Source organism: Triticum dicoccoides, chromosome 5A (genome assembly GCF_002162155.2).
Source record: "Triticum dicoccoides isolate Atlit2015 ecotype Zavitan chromosome 5A, WEW_v2.0, whole genome shotgun sequence".
In the NCBI taxonomy this organism is placed as follows: Eukaryota; Viridiplantae; Streptophyta; class Magnoliopsida; order Poales; family Poaceae; genus Triticum; species Triticum dicoccoides.
The window spans coordinates 605912273-605926017 of NC_041388.1; the positions used below are offsets into that span (position 1 = coordinate 605912273).

The 13745-nt window shown below is 44.2% G+C and overlaps 2 protein-coding genes and 1 pseudogene across 2 annotated transcripts; 2 read left to right on the forward strand and 1 right to left on the reverse strand.

Annotated features, from left to right (window-relative positions):
• Window positions 1–1935: 1935 nt before the first annotated feature.
• LOC119298043 lies at window positions 1936–3483 on the forward strand (annotated as a pseudogene).
• Window positions 3484–7257: 3774 nt separating this feature from the next.
• LOC119303324 lies at window positions 7258–9182 on the forward strand. The gene is made up of 6 exons (XM_037580443.1): window positions 7258–7561; window positions 7651–7758; window positions 7836–7960; window positions 8040–8140; window positions 8263–8322; window positions 8845–9182. The coding sequence occupies exons 1-6, from the start codon at window positions 7327–7329 to the stop codon at window positions 8927–8929; spliced, it is 714 nt and encodes a 237-aa protein (XP_037436340.1). The 5' UTR covers window positions 7258–7326; the 3' UTR covers window positions 8930–9182.
• A 256-nt stretch (window positions 9183–9438) lies between these two features.
• Window positions 9439–12720, reverse strand: LOC119303323 (putative S-adenosyl-L-methionine-dependent methyltransferase SAV_474/SAV474). Its single transcript, XM_037580442.1, has 2 exons — window positions 12223–12720; window positions 9439–10244 (listed from the first exon to the last, which is right to left on the reverse strand). The coding sequence occupies exons 1-2, from the start codon at window positions 12623–12625 to the stop codon at window positions 9616–9618; spliced, it is 1032 nt and encodes a 343-aa protein (XP_037436339.1). The 5' UTR covers window positions 12626–12720; the 3' UTR covers window positions 9439–9615.
• Window positions 12721–13745: the final 1025 nt, after the last annotated feature.

Below are 13745 nucleotides of genomic sequence, written 5' to 3' on the forward strand. Positions count from 1 at the left end.
TCGGTAGATTAGATTTGTGGAAATATTATTCTCTCTACGGTGGTATGTGAAACTTGTTTTGCAGAGCCGGACATTGTCCTTGTGTTCAAAATCTTCTATGGAATATTCGGAGGAGGAACCCGCCTTGCAATGCCGAAGACAAATCTGCACGCCGGACTCATCGTCATTGAAGCCTGGTTCAGGGACCACTGAGGGAGTCCTGGATTAGGGGGTCTCCAGACAGCCGGACTGTTGGACTATGAAGATACAAGATTGAAGACTTCGTCCCGTGTTCGGATGGGACTCTCCTTGGCGTGGAAGGCAAGCTTGGCAATACGGGTATGTAGATCTCCTCCCTTGTAACCGACTCTGTGTAACCCTAGCCCCCTTCGGTGTCTATATAAACCGGAGGGTTTAGTCCATAGGACAACAACAATCATACCATATGCTAGCTTCTAGGGTTTAGCCTCTACAATCTCATGGTAGATCAACTCTTATAATACTCATATCATCAATATCAATCAAGCAGGACGTAGGGTATTACCTCCATCAAGAGGGCCCGAACCTGGGTAAACATCGTGTCCCCCGCCTCCTGTTACCATCCGCCTTAGACGCACAGTTCGGGACCCCCTACTCGAGATCCGCCGGTTTTGACACCGACATCCTTCGACTCTGCTCCTTCTCCCCTTTACTTTGCATCCGCACCCTCCACCTTCGACACGACTGTTGTACGTCTCCGGCCGCCACAAAGGTATTGCCAGACGTCCACTGTTGTATATCTCCGGCCGTCACAGAGGTATTGACTTTTTTTGACCTTGCCGTTCGGACCAACGTTTGAGACGGATTTAGAGTGCCCTGTTGTAGATGCTCTTACGCTAACTTCAATGCGTCGACCCAAATGAATATTTTTCTAGCCAGTGTGCCCAATGGCATCTGACATTAGTTTTTTTGTCTTTCAAGTTTGCTCGCACGTACGCCGGTGTAGTGAAAGCCTGCATTATCGCTCATGCTTTTAGCACAGGCACAAGTTTACTTTCATCTCTAGTTAACCCGGAGTCAAAAGAGATTTGTAGAACCCAGGGATGGGGTACGTGGATCGTGTCGTCCTGGGTCAAGATTCAGCAGTACCGACCCTCAAATTTGCTCCCGATCCATTGTTAAAAAGAAAAAAGACAAAAAAATTTAGCTCGGGCAATTTATCAAACAATTGTCGGGCATAATGAGCATCATAGGAGCGAATGGTACCTACACGGCGGTCGAAGAGGGGTGCAGAACGGCGGAGGAGGAGAAGCGGCGTGTGAGCCGGGGTGTACCGTTGCTGTTGGAGGTGACGGACTCGTCGAGTTTCGAAAGGAATGTGTCGTGGCAGCTAGGGTGAGCGGCGAAAGAGAAAGACCGAAGGAGAGAAAATGGAAGAATGGACCGCGTCTTGTAGAAGGCCATGTGGAAGACGCGCGTCTTGCCTTCCCCGCCGCTATGGACTGAAGGTAAAATACCGTACTCCACCTCGTGGTATGACTGGCGACCTAAAAGGCATCACCTGGCCTTCTACGGTGCACTTATAGCTTGACGGGTATCGTGGCCTCGGATATACGGCATCATGGGACGGGTGAATACCATGGCATCGTGTAATGGTTGCATCCCTGACCTCTGTACATTTGGACTGGATCCAGAGTGCAGTGCCGTGTCAGTGGTAAGTGGCATATAATGCCCATCCTTCTGCACCGAATCATGTATCGATCAGAATGAATGAAAACTGAACACCCTCCGTCTGTCTCGCCTTTGTTCTCAACTTCTCACCCCCAATCCATTCGTCTGCTTCTTATCCCAGTTTCTCCCAATTACCTTGCAATTCCTGTAGTTCAGGACATCGCACACCAGAATAAATACACACACATCAAAACCCTATCTCTGCATCGGAATATATAGTTTCTTCCTTGCACAACAGTATCCCCCTTCAATCTCAAACTCCTGATCTCAAGTTGTTCAAAAATGGAAGCTATTTTGTCGGCTGTTATAGGCGACTTTGTCAGCAGATTCATCTCCTTTATGACAAGCAAGTATTCAGATCTTGCATGTTCAGAGGAGAAGCAGGTGGAGAGGTTGCAGCAACTCCTTGTAAGAGTTCACGCCGTGGTTGAGGAGGCGAACGGGCGATACATCACCAACTCTGGTATGCTCCTACAACTGAAGATGCTGGCTGAGGCTATGTACAATGGTTATCATGCCCTAGACACCGTCAAGTGCAATCGACTGATCAAAGAGGGCTCCAACGAAGGTACGAGTGGCCCATTTGCGTTGTGCCTTGGCACTCCTCTCAAGCGCGCTCGTGCAAACAGCAGTAGATCAAATCACAGAGTTGGTGGCTCCGACCTGCTGCATGGTACCTTGTCAAATCTAGAAACTTTAGTTTCTAACCTGACGGAGTTTGCTATACTTTTGGGAGGATGCGAGCGCATGTCCCGTAGACCCTATGACACCTATCTGTACGTTGGCAACTTCATGTTCGGTCGCAGTATCGAGAAGCAGAAAGTTCTGAACTTCTTGTTACTTCATCATAACGCTCCTGGTTCTCCAGCTGTGCTTCCAATCACCGGTGACAACCTAGTCGGAAAGAAAACTCTGGTAGCAAATGTATGCAACGATAAGAGGGTCCGCGGTCACTTCGCTTCGGTTTTGGACCTCAATGGAGACAAGTTCTGCGCAGAAGACCATGGAAGGTGTGCGTCTGCAGCAGGAAGGACATTGATTGTTGTCATATTTGCTTCAGATGTTGATTGTGAGGAATGGAAGAAGATTCACCATGCAGTGGCATGCATAAACACAGAAAGCAAGGTCATAATCGTAAGCAGGAAGGAAAGTTGAGTGAAATATGGTACTGTGAAGCCAATCCGCCTAACTAGATTACCAGCCGAGGAGTACATCTACCTCTTCAAGACACTGGCATTTGGAAGTGCAGACCCAGAGGACCACCCGAATCTGACACCAATTGCAATAGAGTTGGCGACAATGTTGGGAGGGTCATTTGTGGCAGCATACTCACTTGCCAGTGTGCTGAGGAAGGATGTAAGCTTTCAGTTCTGGCTTTCTATTTTCAACAGGTACAAGAATGTGACCGAGAATAACTTGTCCATGTTCGGCGAGCATCTGTCGCTCCGTATCAGAAGGCGCGCTCCGGTAGACATCACAAGCTTTCTTCCATCTCCTGCTGCTCCATTGTTGCTTACTCGTCCTCGAACTGAAACCGAGGTTTCCCAGAGGAGACTACCTAAAGTGACGATGGCGGACCTCATAGTGGATCCTACCATCCGTCCCAAGGGTGACTTCGATTTAGTGAAATGGAAATCACGGTTGCCACCTTATACCGAGTTTAGCTACTTCGTTCCATCTTGTGCTGAACAGAGGCATAAAACAACCGCAAGGAGGAAGCGTGAAGCAGCTATTTGTCCCTAGTGTTTCTTTTTTTTTTTCTAAGCGTAAGTTTTTTATTTTTGCATGCATAACCATGAGTAAGTTATTATGTAAGTATATTGTTTCCGAAAACCAACCGGTGGTTGGATGGTTAGGAGGACAGTGGTATCTCCTGCGCACCGGAGTTTAAGTCCGGTGATACGCGTTCAGTGGGATAGTGCCCGTTCAGTCTCTCGGAGGTGCTCATAGAGGTAGGGTGTGCGTGTGTGCGTTCATAGGGATAGTCTATGCTCGTGTATATGCGCGGCTTGGATTGTACTATGTTAAATAAAGTATATTGCTTCTGCCCACTCAATGGAGTTCCATCCAATCTGCATTACGATTTGTGTTAGTATTTGCTTTCTGTCTTTTGCCTTTTTTAGTGTAAAATATATGTTTCTTTGCCGTCCAGTGGAGATTCAATGGTCGAGTGCGCCGACACAAAAAACACATTCGAATTTGTTTTGGCCTATCCCATTATTTAAGAATTCCATTTTAATTGGAAAAATAATATTCCTAGCCATTCAACTTCCATGGGACAAAATTATAACGGTTCAGATTAAATTAAAAACCACCTAGTGATGTTAATTTTTGGCCTAGTAAATTTCAGTTGTGAGATGGGCTGAAAGAGGAAAATCTAAGCGTGCTTTAGAGGAAATGCCGGGAAAAAATAAGAAAACCAAAATGAGAAGAAATGGTGATGGGCTAAGGCCTCTTTTGGTTGGGGATGGAGAGAAAAGATGGGTGGTGAACTGGCTGGACTCGAGGCCCGAGTCATTTCAAGCGAGTCATTTCAAGATTTGAAGTGATTTTTAGAAAATATGATAAAATTACATACATTTCAAAAATATCAAATTAACTAATATATATATAAATTGAAGAGTGCATTATTAAGTTTATAATGTATAGAAGATACAAGTCTTGGAATTAAGAAGTTTTCCATAATTTGGTAATACTAATGAAAGAAAATATGCTCCAAAAGAATTACCAAATCTACTATATATGAAAAGGTTATAAAATTCAAAAGCGCACAAATTAAAGTGAAAAATAATTTCAACACATTTAAGATATAAAAAGGAGGAAAGGGTGATGGGCTAAGATGGAGATGGGGAGAGACGATGGATATGTTCTGAATTTTATGAAACATATATAAGGTATGTAAAATAAGGAATCAATTCCAAAAAGGCAACAAAATTTAGAAGTGCATGATTTTACACATAAGATTAGTACTCCCTCCATTTTTATATACAAGGCCACAAACTCATATTACAGGTATCAAGGCAAAAGTTAATGTCTTTTAAGTCAATGTTGCAAGTCAGCTTGTTTCCTTGTTTGCCATGTAAATTAATGTGTATTTTTTCTTTCATGCACATCAAACCAATGCTCCTACTTCCGCATGCATGCAAGGGATAATTAATGTCTCCTTTGCTAGTACTACGAGGCAAACACCATTAATATTGCATCGATTAGTGTTAGTGGCCTTGTATATGTGCAAATTGTAATTTTGATAGTGGCCTTGTATATAAAAATGGAGGGGGTATTTTCTTCAGAACATCTTAAAATTTCGGAGTTATGATGATGATATAATATAAGGGATGCACAAGCCAAGTAAAGCATGAAACAAAAAATATTACTCCCTCCGTCCCACAATATAAGATGTTACTGGTATTGTGAAGGAGGAAAAATAATAATTGGCTTATCAAATTCTCTATCGAGCCCGGAAAAAGATCCAACAAAAGATAGAAACAAATCCACTATTGGTTTCACGTCAAGCAATATGTAGAGTAACTCCCAATATAGGAGTAAAAGCAAGGCCTAATAAAGAAAGATCGACGTGGAAAGCTCCGATTGAAATAGGATCTAAACAAGGAAGAGCACTTGTCATTCGTATACTATAAACTTGCCCATACTAATGCATGAATAGATAACTAAAATAGTTACCTTTCAAGTCTAATTACTCTCGTGTGTTTCCCTGCATAGTTGCACTGAAAAATGCTGGTTTAGTCACTCTCTTGCAACAAGGGCACATGCTAGACAAAACTTCAGCTCCCTACTATCTACATCCAAAGTAAGGCTCTTCTATATAGTCTTTTGCTTGTCTTTAGTTCCAGTCTTTAACATGTTACACCACTCACCATCTGGCATTACCTTTTATTTTTCATGATTCCTCATTTTGTTGTAAATTTCTTCAAATCATAGACCCGTAAACTAGTTCCAAAAGAGAACATTGAAATTTCTTCACTAAGTGAGTTGGGTTTACGGGTTTTCACCCCTTCAGAAGTAAGCACTTGTTCATAATTTTGCACAGGCTTACATCCTTTTGTTGTCTATATTTCATAACACGCTGTATTCATTTAATTTCCCTCACCCCCCTTCCCACCCCCACCCACCAAATTTTATTTTCTAGACCACATAAGCCTCCGACGAAAGTGTTTTTAGTTGCCATGTTATCTTTGTGATGTGAATTCAGGAAGCTAACATGAAAAAAATAAGTTACTGGTTCTAGAATTATTATCCACTACTTAAACGACACTTTGCTTATGAGATCATCATTTTGTAGTTATTCTATGTCGGATAATAGTTTGAGCATAACAGTTGTGTCTCCTTTGTTGTGCTATCTGTTTGCATAGAGAAGTTCAGTCAGTTGGCATGTGATGTTCACATCGGCCCACCTTCTAATATTGCTTTAAATCTTTCCATATTTGAGTTGTGAATGTGATGTATTGTAAGTCATTTTTTGCGAGTAGTGTTGTTAAGTTTGTGATTTGTGGTCATACTCATTCAAATTACTTTCATGCCACAATGCAGTTTCACAAGGTTAGATGACTTGTGGTTGATTTGTTGTAGCAAGTACCATATATTAAATTGGCAGATGCATTCAAACAAGGTGACATGCACTGACGAAGCTTCGATGTGGATCAAACATATACCTTGCAGTTTCATAGCACTGACATCTGATTTTGGTTCTGTGTTTCACACCGTAGCCATAATTAGTAACTTTGCATATTTTGAAGTGTAACCTAATATATTTTAGAGGAAGTATAATGAAATAATTATACTTTTACTTAGAGTTTTAAGTCGAGGTTTGTAAAAACAACATCACTGTCAATCCATTTTCACCCATGTTGCAGTAACATCTGGCCCACAATAAACAACCAACATATAAGCCCTCTAAAAGGAATCAGCGTGGCAAAAGCGCGCGCACACTTCTAGTCATGTATGTGTTCACATAATTCTTTTTGTAAACTTTGGATAGGAATTTTGTTTTCCTAACATACCGGGCTTCAAAAAGCCCGGGAACCAAAAGTTCACAGTCGAAACATGAAGCATATTGCTTCGAATTGCCAAAGTGTGATCAATGATATTGCCGCCAAGCAGGAAGGGAAACATGAAGTTGTCATTAGAGAACTTACCACATCCAGATCCTTATTTACGCTATGTAATTTCATCCATGAAAAAAGAGGCCCGAATTATGAAGCCCACAATCTAGCTACGTTTGCTACTACTCTAAATCAGGGGAGGCATGCATGGCTTGGTCTCCCCCATGATACTATTTGTATTCCGATGATCATCAATGAATAAAACCTACTCTCTTCGTTTCCAAATATAAGTTTTTATAAAGATTCTAACAAGTGACTATATACGAAGCAAAATGAATGAATCTACACTCTAAAATATGTCTACATACATTTTTATATTATAGCCCATTTGAACGGAGGGAGTAGTGGATTGTGCTAAAAAAACATGGAGCCTATTGGAGTATTTTAAAAGCAGAAAGAGTGAATACGCCTTGCTCTTCATAAAGCGGGTTCAGCAGCGGCCGCGCGAGACTACCTTCGGAGACGGGCGCGTAAGCACGAAATCGCGTTGACGCCCACCACGGAAGCACATCCGGCGATGACCATGAGCGCCCCGACTCCCGCCATCCACTCGCTCAGCGCGCCGCCGCGGCCGCAGGCGCCGGCAACGCCTCCTCTCCGGCGCGCTACCTCCGCGGTATCCACCCTCCGGGAGTCCCCACAGCCGCCTCTAGCGCCCCTGAGCATCTCCTCTCGGCGCGCCGCCCTCCTCACCCTCGTCCTGGCCGCCTCGCCGGCAAGGCCCGCCGCCGCCGCCTTCTCCTTCAGCTTCCGTACGGACACCACCACCATCTCTTCAACCGCCGGTCATGGCTATCGTTCCCCCTCACTCTTCTTGCTTTCCTCGCTGGTGTGTGCGCAGCTGGGCCGAAGGAGTTGCTGCGGGAGCAGAAGAGGAAGTCGGCGCGCTTCCTCCTCGCGCCCATCGCCGCCTCCCGCGAGACCCTCGTCAAGGCACAGAACCTTCTCGGTATTCTCCAATGGCTTAGTTTATCCTCCTATAATTTTGTCTTGCAGTTCTCGGCAATTGTGACCTTCGCAATGCAGCTTCGGAGAATGCGTCTGCGGCGGACGCGGAGGAGGTGAGGGGGCGGCTGAGCGCGGCGGGGAGGGACTGCGTGCCGCGGGAGAGGAACTCGGTAGTCGCCTTTCAGTCACGAACCGGCGTCGAGGTTGGGGGGCTTGCACTAGCCATGGGTGGTTTCTCTTTGCATTTTTGGTGTTCCAAGTGTTTGATGAAATTACCCGCAGGTCTGCACATTCAGCTTGATTCTGAAGAATGCCGCGTCGCTGCTCGACGATAAGGATCCTCTCAAGGTTGAAGCTGATACCAGCCTTGCAGAGCTAATACAGTAGGTTTATCTTGGACATCTCAAGAAGCTTGCCAAATTTCTGTATATTATTGTGTCAACTGTCGAGTAAACTATCGGGTCTTTTTTTGTGGCAAAATTGATCGTTAGTTAACCTTGTGCAGATCATTCTCTGACCTGGGAACTGTGGTGGAGAACAGTAACTTTGAGCTCAGTGATGATAGGTGAGTGATGTGGCCTCGCCACTCAACTTGTTTCTTTACTAAAAAAGTTCCCATAACCAACCATTTCTCTGTGTTTCCGATAGGCCTTATTAGGGGTGCTCATGTTGGTTTTTAGCCAGGTTAAACCCAGCAAGCACTAGTTTTATTACTAATGATTGTTACCACTTTTTCAAGTTCCTAGTTCAGGTGATGGTTTCAAACAGTTGAAACAGTTTTATAAAACCGTGTTTAAGTACCCATAGGTCTTATGTATCGTTAATTTGTCATCACAGGTTATTTTCATATTTATATTCTTTACTGTGAAAAGTCTTTTCATATTGCAATCAAGTAAAATTTACACTTTTGTTCACTAATACTCCTAGGTAGGATTTAAATACCAATGTCGATGTGCCCATTCCTTGACTTTCCTTACAAAAAGAGTTTTATAATGTAGATTATAGTTCTGTATTTTCCATGAAACTGCTTTGGAGTCTTCTTAAGCTAGTAAACTCGCTGGCGCTTACCAACTTCACTGTACTGCAGAAAGAAGATGAAGGATGACCTGCTGAGCACTATCTCCGCCCTTGATAAATACGAGCAGGGTGTTAAGGATTGTTTAGGTGTATAGAATACTTTGCTGATTTTCGTTAAGTTTACTCTGAAGCAACTCTTGAGGATTGAAATCATTTCAGAATATAAATCGTTTTGTTTTCCTGCCATGTGTGGTAAGGGTTTTGCTTGCCTCTGGTCTTTTCTCACCATTGCCTTTTTTGTTCAATACAGTTTGTATATTTTGTTTGGCAAATGCGATTCATAGTAAATAGAATCGCTCACCCTATTGGACAAATGAAATAACAAGAGTTATTGGTTCAGATAAGATATATGTCACTTCCTTCAGTGTTTTCTATCTGTTGTGTTTCGGTTACCTCGTTTAATGTTTTCCATCTCTTGGGTTCCACATTTTATCAGAATGTTTAATGCCAGTAAAATATATATACATGCATCTTCCTGTAGTGTGGTTCCCTTCCTTCGCTTTGTGTACCATGAGATTGTTTTATGCTCACACTTATTGATGATTTTTAATGAACTGTGATTGCTTGGAAGGTACTATAAATGGGCGAAGAACTGGGCAAATCCTTGATAAAGTGCACCTTTCAGTCCGAGATAATCCACAAAATCTTGTCAGTGAAAAATATCGATAAGTGTATTATACAAACTCACGTCTGGGTTTGAGTGCGACCGTACTCTCCAAGTAATCAGAGGAAAATGAAGAATCATAATTATTTCAAACAGCGATCCAGTGCATATAAAGCCTTATAAAGTGGTGTGATCATCTGGAGAAGCAGAGGCTTCTACCAAATACAATCTGCGGCATGGTGTGCCATCCTCTGGATTAGTCTCCACTGATCTTGGCAATCTCCTCAGCTTATCAAACAGATTTTGTGGATGATTTAGGAGACCAAAATGTGCTTGGGGGTCTCCAATTTGTGACAACATTGCTTGAGAGAACCCCATAGAAGGCAGAAGGAGATCAGGGCTGTCGTGGTAGAAATGGTACATCGTCTGCGACAGCGACGCCGCATTCTTGTTCATGAAGTCAGCAAGGAGGACTGTGCAGGCTAAGGTGCGGCATGCCGCAATTGTTTCAAGCACTTGCATTGCATGCACATGATGAAGGTAATAGAGGATTCCTTCAAGAACCCATACGGTATTTCTTTCAGGAACATACCCACAACTCTGTAGCTTGGTCATCCAGTCAACATCTCGTATGTCAGCAGGAACCCTAGTCAACGATTTTGCCATCATGGTGAGTTTTTGATGATTTCCAGAACTCATTGCTTCATGCAGAATATCTGATTTCATATCTAGGAGATCTGCAAAGTCGAGTTCAAATACAGCGCATTCCTTTAGGCAGCCCAGTCGATAGGCTCTTGCGTCCATCCCTATAAAAACAATATTTATCCAAGTCAGTCCTTTATTTCGTCAAAGTAAAAGTGTGTTGTACATGTGAACATATCTCCCAAGTTTCTTCATCAGGTTTGTGCAATGCTTCAAAATGAAAAAAATACTATTAATGAAAAATGCTAGAGTTTAATTGTGCAGCTCTACATGTTTCATCAGCTGCAAAATGCTCAACGTCTTCTTCTAGCAATCTTTTGTGCAATTGCTGAAAAGCGTTAGAATGTTCAGGGATGAGCCTCAAATGCATTGCTGAATACATAGCGAATTTCGGCAAACTGTCATGTATCCAAAGGAAAATTTGCTTGTGGAAGTTTGGGTTTCTATAGATGCTCATCTGTAGCTGCTGAAAAAGAAATCGATGTTTTTCTTTTCTTGGAACATTATGTGCGTGTCCTTTACTCCCCTAGGTAGATACCAACAAAATGTCCTGGTACACTGTATCTAGAGAAAACAAATATCCTGGTCTACGTGGGCGCCAACCGATGGAGGATATAAATGCCAGGGTCTTGAAGGCATGAAGCTTTTCCGCAAAAAAGAAGAGGACATGAAGTTGATGTGTCAAGTGCTCTTTGGAGTCTGGACAAATCACACTCATATTTTGCCTGTACTAAAATTTACATCCCTACATTACTGGATAGCTTTGCTCTTGCTGCAGTGTCGCCGGGTGTCTCCATTGCTGGCCACAATTGTGTAATTTGTTTTGTTTCCCTTTCCGTCTACATGTACAGTGATAATGTCTCTCGTGGACCTTGTTTTTTTCCTCGAATCGATCAGGGTTTCTTTCCCCCGCAAAAAAGAAAAAGATCAGAGTTTTTCTTTCACACTGATTGTTTTCCAAAAGTGATCCACATAAGTTTTCTGCCGCGTATAAAATCTGCAGGGTGGAAAAAGACTGGCGCAGAGGAGGGACCGTTGCCTACCAATGAAACTCCCGTTTAAGATTTTGAGGATGCTTTTCTATATATTTCAAGTCAGTTTGGGTATTATGATGGATTATGACAGTACCGTTTAGTTAAATGATATTTTCGCCTGTATTTGTTTTGCCACTTTGCTTTGCTGATGTTCTTGTGAAAATACTTATTTTTCTGTGGAATGTTATACTTGTGAAAATATGATATGAAGCCTGCTGGATAGTATAGTAGAATTTAAACTATTTTAATGGTATTGGCCTTTCAAAAAAATTACTTTGATAGGATCTGGAAAATATGCTGTAAATCATTCACAACTCTTTTGTGCATCTGTTTTTCTAAAAGGTGAAATGACACTTTGTGAGGTCTCTGGTCATAAATAGATGAGCTCGTACACTAACTTAGTCTGCAGTATGCATTTTTACTACTGTTTTTGCTGGCATATGTTAGTTAAAGGAAATTATTAACTTATATTGTGAAAAAAAAAAAATCACGACACGCTAATTGGTACTATTTTCAGTTTACCAATCAAAATATATTTTTATACAAACTGAAAATTATCTACTGTGTTGTTTCTAGAAATTCATCTATTTGCAAATGGTTAAGCTATTTAAGCTTGCAGATACCATGGTGTTTCACAACCACGATGAAAACTAATTGCCCATTCGACAGAAGTAATTTCAAAATCTTTGGAAACACACACCCATTTTGTTTGAAGCATGTGCAATTGTGTAAGTAAAACTATTATTCTGTTTGATGGAAGCAATTATATTTCATTAAAGCAACTATTTAGTCATCATAAACAAATTGAAGCACGAACCAGACCGAAATGCCAAAACATGTTAAAAGCGTTTCAACCAGTGGAATAAGCAATCAATTGTAAAACAAACAAATACTCTGTGTGCGATGCATGCAGCTTGCATCCGTGTAATACGAAGATGCATTTCAAACTTTGAATTCGCAACACATTTCACCAAGGAATGCCACGTGCACAGTAGCTACGCACAGCACAGCACAGCGAGGCTGTGTTACTTGGGTAGGCGTGACGAACCTGCGCCGAGGAGGACGACCTGCGCGGCGCCGCCGAGGCCGGCGACGGCGGCCTCGATGCGGGCGTCGAACCAGAGCGTGCGCACGGCGATCATGACCCCGTGCACCTCGCGCGCGCCGGTGCGCTCGTCGCGGCGCATCCTCTCGTGGAGGCCCCTGAGGTGGCGCTCCCCGGCCAGCACCCCGGCGGCCGGGTCCCGCACGGCGCCCGCCCACAGCGCCCGCACGGCCGCCGTCTGGCACGCGCTCTGCAGCACGGGGTCCCACTCCGCCTCCACCCGCGCGTGCAGCGCCCGCACCCCCTCCGCCGCCAGCTGCTCCATCGCCGCCGCCAGCACGCCCTCGCCCTCCTCCAGCCTCTGCTCGCCATTGGCGCCCGCCTTCCCCTCTTGGGACGACGACATGACCGACCAGCTGCGTGGCTCTCGGCGCGGCGGCCGGGCTCTGCCGCTGGCTGTCCGGGGGGGGCGGGATGAGGGGGTAGCGCGCAGCGGCCAGCCGGCCACACGATGGCATGGCTAAGCCGCATATATAGTGCGCGTGGCCGGCACCGGCCCGTTCCTGTTCCGGCGGGGCAGCGTGGGCGTGACGGCGTGCACTTGATCGGCGGGGCCTCCCCCGCTTTACGTCGATCGCTCGTTGTATGGGAGGGGATAAGGGGAAGAGGACCACCCGTCGGCATGGGCTTAGCCAGTTCGGCGCTCGTGACCTGCGTACGGCACGGGTGGTGCCTGTTTTTTCAGCTGCTTCTCCTGGGCGCGTAGTACGGCCAGGCTCCCGGCCGGGGTCGGCGAAACTGTGGCGCGACGGCGACGGCGCGTGGCCGGTTGCGAGTAATAGCTAGGCGAGTGGCGCTGTCGCGCGGCGGAGGCGACAAGCACGTGCGCGCGCGGGGCGGCCGTTGGGCTCCGGCCGCCCGCGACAAGGCCGGCCACGCCCTTTTGTTGCCAGCTATGGCTGTGCACCGCCACCGAGGACCGATTGTGTGTGCTGTGGCGCGAGTGTGAGCGTGCGAGCACCGGGTGCGGAGGGGGGACGCGTCGATTCTCTGCCATGTGAAATCACTTTTTTTAGCTTTATTTATTTTTTGGGGTTTTTTTAGCTTTATTGAGATAACGAAGTCGAAACAACAATTTTGTGAATAATGAAATGTTTGAAATTACTTTTTGAAATGATGGAGCCTCTCTGAAATAGTAGTGACCAAATAATGAATTCTCGCTGAAATGGTCGAAATCCATTTCTAATTAATAATTAAACCGTTATGAAATAACTGAAATATCTCGGCGTAGGTGCATTCACTTGTTTGAAGCAACCAAATCTATCTGTAATAGTTGAAATCAACTTTTAAAGACACTGCAATATTTCCAAAATATTGAAATATATATCTTAAATAGTTGAAACCACTTTTTTTGCGAGATGAAACCACTTTTCTGGAATAATGAAAAATTGAAAACATTTCTGAAACAAATGGAATCACCTTTTTGGAATAATGGAACCTTTCTAAAACAAATGGATCGCTTTTTT

What these genes read in the sequence shown, in the direction of transcription:
- LOC119303323 (XM_037580442.1), bottom strand. Translation starts at nt 12,625, where the DNA reads ATGTCGTCGTCCCAAGAGGGGAAGGCGGGCGCCAATGGCGAGCAGAGG. An exon ending in GGTCGTCCTCCTCGGCGCAG is followed by an intron (nt 10,245 to 12,222) that starts GTTCGTCACGCC and finishes TTGTTTTTATAG; the next exon opens with GGATGGACGCAAGAGCCTAT.
- LOC119303324 (XM_037580443.1), top strand. Translation starts at nt 7,327, where the DNA reads ATGACCATGAGCGCCCCGACTCCCGCCATCCACTCGCTCAGCGCGCCG. An exon ending in CGCCTTCTCCTTCAGCTTCC is followed by an intron (nt 7,562 to 7,650) that starts GTACGGACACCA and finishes GTGTGTGCGCAG; the next exon opens with CTGGGCCGAAGGAGTTGCTG. An exon ending in TTTGAGCTCAGTGATGATAG is followed by an intron (nt 8,323 to 8,844) that starts GTGAGTGATGTG and finishes ACTGTACTGCAG; the next exon opens with AAAGAAGATGAAGGATGACC.